At 45.8% G+C, this 7,445-nt stretch overlaps 1 protein-coding gene across 1 annotated transcript in view; it reads right to left on the bottom strand.

Moving 5' to 3' along the window:
- LOC308161467 (chromodomain Y-like protein 2) overlaps positions 1 to 5,410 on the bottom strand; it is a gene marked incomplete at its 3' end in the record, with an annotated part of 43,191 nt that extends 37,781 nt beyond the window's left edge. The window contains exon 1 of the mRNA XM_080535490.1: positions 5,292 to 5,410. Within this exon, the coding sequence (XP_080391616.1) occupies positions 5,292 to 5,315 (24 nt within the window). The 5' untranslated portion in view covers positions 5,316 to 5,410. The remainder of the gene's footprint in view (positions 1 to 5,291) is intronic.
- Positions 5,411 to 7,445: the final 2,035 nt, after the last annotated feature.

Raw genomic sequence — 7,445 nt, 5'->3', positions numbered from 1 at the left:
GGTTTAGCGGTAATAGACTGGTTAGGCTGTAAATTGTCAATCCCATCTGGCAACCCTGCCGCTAGGCAGGCTATTGCCGCTGTTTCGCGGAGTCATCATCATGCCGGCGTCAAATCATATAATACTAAAAGAAATATATAGCTTATATATTCGTCTTTTTTAATAAAGAAGGAATCAGAATGTGACAATTAAACTTTAGCGAATTGTATTCAAATTGTGCTTAGAGGGAATTATTTTCACCGGACATTATGACCGAAGAGGTTTAAATTTGTCGGACTTCAACACATTTTACCGGACAAAGACCGGTAATTACCGGTTAACGGAAACCCAGATGCGGGGGGAGGGGAGGGGAGGAGGTAGGGTTGAATAAAGTAAAAACCAGTGTCATCTTCGTCACCCCCCTCTCAAGAAGAGGAACCTCTGGGATCTCCTCCATGCAGTGAAAGAGCCAGCAAAGCACTGACTGCACCTCTACTGATGAGAGTGTGTGCACTGTGCAGTCACTGGGCACGGTGGCGAGACAGCCAGGGTCGCTTTCCTTTGAAGGCCAAACTTGCAAGGAAATCCACAGAGAACGGCCCCAGAGAGAGAGAGTGTTTAGTACAGCGGGGGGAACATTGTTACCTCAAGCCAGACAACGTAAATATGCTTGTGTTCCTGGCACGGAACTTAAAGGAAGAGGCCTAATAACTGACTAAACAAGAGTTATTCTACTTCACATATTTTTCTATTCAATAGCACATGTTTGTTTGACTCTTTTAGCTTGTTATTTTAAAAGCACACGTACGCCAGTCTATTTGCACGGACTACGGGAGGCTTAGCGTGTCTTTTGTGTTTGTCATTTTTTAGATCTCTCAAGCGGCAGCTGCCTGTTGTTATTTTCTTGGTGTAGACTGTTTATTAAAAAGCTATATTTCTATTCCACGCATTCATATGACAGGAGCCTCTTGCTAAATACGCGCTGTGCACTTCACTTCACGGCTGATTTTCTGCTGTCTGTTGAATCAATAAGGACATCTTTTTAAACACGTCGGATGTGTTCATTAGTTATTCGGTAATAGCAACAGCTGCTAGTGGACCGGCCATCTGGAGCACCGGGAGAATTCCCAGAGGGCTGGTCGGTCTGTGGAATGAGGGTCCGGTGGATGGGCTGGTTAATCTGTGGACTGTGTGGATGGTGGATGGGCTGGTTAATCTGTGGGCTGTGTGGATGGTGGATGGGCTGGTTAATCTGTGGACTGTGTGGATGATGGATGGGCTGGTTAATCTGTGGGCTGTGTGGATAGTGGATGGGCTGGTTAATCTGTGGACTGTGTGGATGATGGATGGGCTGGTTAATCTGTGGGCTGTGTGGATGGGCTGGTTAATCTGTGGGCTGTGTGGATAGTGGATGGGCTGGTTAATCTGCGGGCTGTGTGGATAGTGGATGGGCTGGTTAATCTGTGGGCTGTGTGGATGGTGTACGGGCTGGCTAATCTGTGGGCTGTGTGGCTAGCGGATGGGCTGGTTAATCAGTGGGCTGTGTGGCTAGCGGATGGGCTGGTTAATCTGTGGGCTGTGTGGCTAGTGGATGGGCTGGTTATTCTGTGGGCTGTGGGGACAGTGGATGGGCTGGTTAATCTGTGGGCTGTGTGGATGGTGTATGGGCTGGTTAATCTGTGGGCTGTGTGGCTAGTGGATGGGCTGGTTAATCTGTAGGCTGAGGGGTTGCTGAGAGATGCAGCCCAAAACGGGCGACGCAACCCCGCAACTCCATCTAACCCCAACGTGGCTGGCAGGCCCTTCGGTCCATCCTGGTAATAACGATTGTTATTGCATGGCAACCGACCGGTATCCAAAATTGCATGACGACGGCTCCGAAACACAAAACAGACAATAGACAAACAGACAGAAAGTCTGTCACATTTTTAAAGCCATGCGCCCACACACACACAGACGAACGTACACACACACACACACACACACACACACAAACCTACAGGTGTACACAAACAAGCACACACAGCCAAACACACATACACACACATACACACACAGACGAACATACAAGTGTACACACACAAGCACACACACAGACACAGACACCACACACACACACACACACACACACACACACACACACACAAAGAGACACATACGCACACACTGGGGCTGGTATAATGAGAGCGAAACATCCTCACCTGACATGAGGTCCATTGTTAGTTGGGTGCTGACATGCTGGGTTCCTAGCTCCACATTGATTCTCTCTCTATGCCTCTCTATTATATAATAGGTGTCAAAGCCACAAGACACAGATTTACACCAACACACCTGTACATGTGCTCACACACACACCACACACACACACACACACACACACACACACACATCACATGCATATGGACTACCTAAACCTTAAGCTCCCAGTCACTTTACTATTGTCACTTATGTCCTGTACTATTGACACTATTTTATTGAACTACGCCTAGTGCGATGTCAGGAACCGAAGCCTAAGAATTTTACTCTCTCACACTTGTGTAACAATAAACCTGAAACTTGAAACACACACACATCCACCCACCCACACACACCACCCACACCAAACACACACACACACACACACCACACACACCACACACACCACACACACCACACACCACACACCACCCTCCCATTCCCATGAGGTTCATCTCTGCAGAAGGCCGTGGTCCATGGTTAGGCTCTGGGCCACCAGAGGGTTTGATGAGCGATGGGGCTCCTTTGGGTAACCAGGTGCCCCATGCCCACGGAGGTGCCGGGCACATTAGTAAGAGTAAACAGTCTAAGATGAGAGGAGCAGCCTGGATGTCGCTTCCAATGAAGAGAAGATTATGACGCTTAGCCCCCCTGCAGACTGTCACGCTGACTAGATCTATGCAAGACTTCAGAGTGAGAGAGAGAGAGAGAGAGAGAGAGAGAGAGAGAGAGAGAGAGAGAGGGAGAGGGAGAGAGGGAGAGAGAGGAAAAACAGGCTCTCTTTTCGACTGAACAGGTTAGTTTTAACAGCAGACACCAGGAGGAGATCAGAGGTGGTTGGGGGGTGTTCAGCAACACAATACAGAAGTATGAGCTGGCAGGGGATCAGTGGAGATGGAGAACGAGATGCCTGTCCTTAGCTGCCAACCCCCCCCCCCGCCTCCCCCTCAGAAGTCCCCACACCAGGGCCTGGGTAGCAGGAGCACACAGCACAACCTGCCAGGGCTGCCGTCCAGAGGATATCATCGGGAATCCTTTACTCATCGTAACGTCCAAGGTTCACATGGACTGTACAGTACGTGTTGTTTAAAATACACTCTGTCTTTATAAACGTGTCGTTAAATCAGTGTTCCTACCTGTCACTTGATTGTGTGTTTATTAACACATTGTCTCATTACGTTGTGCCACCATGTGAATTTAATGACATTTCTATGAGAGAGAGAGAGAGAGAGAGAGAGAGAGAGAGAGAGAGAGAGAGAGAGAGAAAGACGAAGACAGAGAAAGAAGATTTATTGTATCTGTCTGTGAGCAAGCAAGGGTTACATTGCTCTTTCTGTCATTATTAACGTATTATAACTCTGGAACCTTGATTCATCAACATGATGAATTCTGTACTGTGCTAATGTTTGAAATGTTATTATTATTATTATTCGGATTGTATGTTTATATCACTAACTTTAGGAGCCACCCCTCCTAAATTTCGTTGTTTGGTACCTGTACTGTAGCAATGACAATAAAGTCCATTCATTCAATAAAGTCCATTCATTCATTCATTCATATGTACAGCTTATGATAGAAAGGCAATATCTGGAATTCTTTTCCCCACCAATCTGCTCTGCAGATGAGGTGAGACTGAGCTAAACTGACAGTGTAAAACATACAAAATGCACTTTCATGTTGTCTCTGATTTCCCGAATCCAATCCATGAGGACAACACACTATTGATAACGCAGTCATCCTCAATCATCGTCTGGCTGCCAGCCAGCTCAAAAACATCTTAGCCCTTCTGGAATGACAACCCGGTGAAGTGACCATGCACATGTGCTTCAGACTACATTAAACATGGGTAAATGGAATAGCTATTATAATGAGCAACAAAAAGGTATCACATAGGATATGCGATTCTATTCCAAATAAAGCCAGAGCTCTCAGACCTTTGCAGACAATTGCAGGTGCATTCTTCATAAACTACAGCATGTTCTTTTTTGGACACTTGCAACAAGTCAAAGCAGATATCCAAAGGCCACCTTTTATTGTACAGCATGGTCAACTTGGCCACAATCACTGCAATATTTATGTGAGGTTTAATTTGGATTCAACACACCAGAGAAAAAGATTGTGTGGTGTAGGCTACATCTTGCTATTATTCGGTCAATGATATGAATGCATAGCGCAATAACCTACAGCCTAGTCCTATAAGACGTACACTATTTGGTTTACAGTATGTCACTGTTATAACTAACCAATACATAATTGTGGCAGAACTATAACGGGGAGAACAGACGAGGTGTGTGTGTGCGACATATAGCCTAGTACAACCTGTAGGAAAAAGAAACTGAAACATGGTCGCCATGACTTCACTCCTCCAATCCAACACCACAACTAGGTTTTGCAACAGTGTAATATCCTTCCGAACCCCAAAACAACAGCATGAAATTGTTCAGGCAATAAAAAAGAAAAAAAATCATAACATTTTGCGCTAGACGCGTCGTTCCATCCATTCATCCCCATTCCAACTTTACGCCCGAAATGATCCAACCAGAGTGTCTGGCACATGCATATGACACATCCTTCCTTCAATGACTCCCCTCAAACACAAATAACTAGACACCAAAGCCTCTCAACAAATGAAATGTTTGTCAACCTGTTTAAAAAAAAGAAGGAAAAAAGTCACACCTCCGTGGAAACATCGAGGTAATGATCTCCTCCGTGTCTGCGCACCTTCTCCACCATCACCACACCGTCTGGAGCTGTTCACCGTGTCCGTCCGAGCCCGTCACTTTACCGTGACTTTACACTCGGGGCGACGAGACGGGGAGTTTACATCTTGTGGTCTAGTCGTAAACTAACCTTGTTATTTCTTTTCTACTCCACATATTTACCCGACAAAAAAGTGCACGTATCGTAAATATGAGTGTCATCATCTTCTCGAAGCTTGGGAGGCTTCGTTAGTTCCGTCTGTTAAAGGGCTTAGGACATCGTTTTTTCCACGCGCCGAGGACCTCCCCCTTACTTCCTAATTCCATAATTCGTCAATATTACACGAGTATTTCCCTTTGACAGGGTTTCACACTCACCTCGTAAAGGTCTCCTGAAGCCATTCTGGGGTGTGCGGACTTCGGCCGCGCCGCCGTTCTCCGCCTGGCTCGTTGGGCTTTTTGGGGTCCTTCTCTTCTCGCTCGGTGTTCCGGCGAACGCCCCCGACAGACAGATAGACGGACGGGTATTAGCGAACAGCCTTGTTATTCTGAGCCCAGCCGCAGTAGCAGATCAGCAGACAGTGTCAATCGAGCCCCGGCTCTCTGCGATGGATCGCTCTTCACTTAAAACAAACAACCGAGGGGAGGTTGGGGCGGTGCTGTTTACTCTGTGCCGAGTGGATGACTGGAATTAGTCAACGTATGAACGTAATCGTCTGCGAAAAACGCGCTTCTGTCCCCCTGCGCTGTTGAGCTGCTTGTCTAATCTATACAAACCAACTGGAAGGTGTGTAGGCTGGTCGAGGGACTCTAAATGATGTGGCCGGTTTGGTTTACCACTGTTGCCCCCCTGTCCTGTTGCATTTGAAAACCTTCATTGATTTTATATGAGCAATAATAATGTGTGACTGTGATCAGGGAATGTGTTGTTCATTGAAGACAGAGGCAGTTGATATTTACCCTACTTAAAGCCTATCGAAATAGTGACATATAACATTGAAGGTAACATTTACAAAAGTTTAAGCCTAATTGCCTGTAATGCTATATGTCAATCAAACACTTTGTGTATGGGTAGGGAGCCTTGATCTGTAACTGCCAGTACCAGTTTGTTGGGTCAAGCAAAACACCTAATTTATCATTTTACCTCAATAGTGTGTGTGTGTGTGTGTGTGTGTGTGTGTGTGTGTGTGTGTGTGTGTGTGTGTGTGTGTGAGAGAGAGTGTCCTATGCATGCGTGTGTGTGTGTGTGTGTGTGTGTGTGTGTGTGTGTGTGTGTGTGTGAGGGTGTTTGACCACACACCACCCTGTCCTACCCCACCCCCCAGCAGCACAGTTGATGGGAAATGAGGTCTAGTGAGTCTTCCACTGACCCCATTTGCCGCTGTCTGCTTGTGCTATAGTTCCTGGGCACTCTATATAAGTCCCTCATTTAAGACAACACAGGGTTTTCCCTGGTCTTTTTACACACCACAAAAGAGGAGAATGTATTCTAAATGGAAACCAAAAGAACTCTCATCCAGTGTGGTTGTGGACGATGGCTTGTAATGCAGTTTTCAGATTTCTTTTGTATTATGCCTTTCCCACTGTTGCGGTATTGACATATTATGTCATAGCAATGTTTCGCTTTTAAAACAAGGGACACATTTAACTGTAGAACTGATGGATGAGGAAATGACAGAGGAGGAAGTTGTGTCTAGATAGATTTCAGCTTGCTGTACACTGGACGCCATGGGGAATAAAGCAGTCATTTCCATTAGCTGAAAACCAAACTGTTTGGAGAGAGATGGTTTAGGACTGTTTAGCCCGAGGTGCACCAAGTCGATCATATGTGGCAGCTTGTAAAAGGAGGGGGAGAATCGGAGAGGGAGAGGACAAATCGTAATCAAAATCCAACTTCATTGGTGTGATAAACGCCCATAGGCTTGCTGTGGGCACACATAACTACCTCATATCCCTGTGATTGTCTGTCAGGCGATGATCAATTGTGATGCAGAGAATATTTGACACCTTATCTCCTTTCCATTTATCACAGAAAACATATTTAATTGATTGAGGTGAGTCTGTTGTTACCGTATGTTTCTATGGCAGGTGTCATCATAACCACCTGTGACCAACTATCATATCAGACATGTGACCGAGAGAGAGAGAGAGAGAGAGAGAGAGAGAGAGAGAGAGTGAGAGGGAAGTAACCACACTTATACCTACTTTGAAACACGTTCTGGTTTGGCTATGGCTATTACACAGAACATGACAAAGGGTAAAATCCTTAGCTGTTAGAATGACAACGCAATTATCCAGCATAACAAAAGGAGTGCCCTTTTGAACACATGATGTCAGCTATCTGTTTGCACTTTCACCTTCCACCTCCCACCCGAATCATTTATGGCACCAAGAGGGAAAAAGAGGAAGGCACAGCATTGTAATTATTCTATTATGTTGTGATTCTAAGCCCGTGAATATATAGCATCCCTTCTAAATTCACACGCAGGAGAACACAACAAAGCAATGGGTGTGTTCAGGCTTGGGGATCAT

Source organism: Nansenia antarctica, assembly GCF_963989245.1.
Source record: "Nansenia antarctica genome assembly, chromosome: 1".
In the NCBI taxonomy this organism is placed as follows: domain Eukaryota; kingdom Metazoa; phylum Chordata; class Actinopteri; order Argentiniformes; family Microstomatidae; genus Nansenia; species Nansenia antarctica.
Note: the sequence above shows the minus strand (reverse complement) of the source record. Positions and strands in the feature narration are given on the sequence as shown.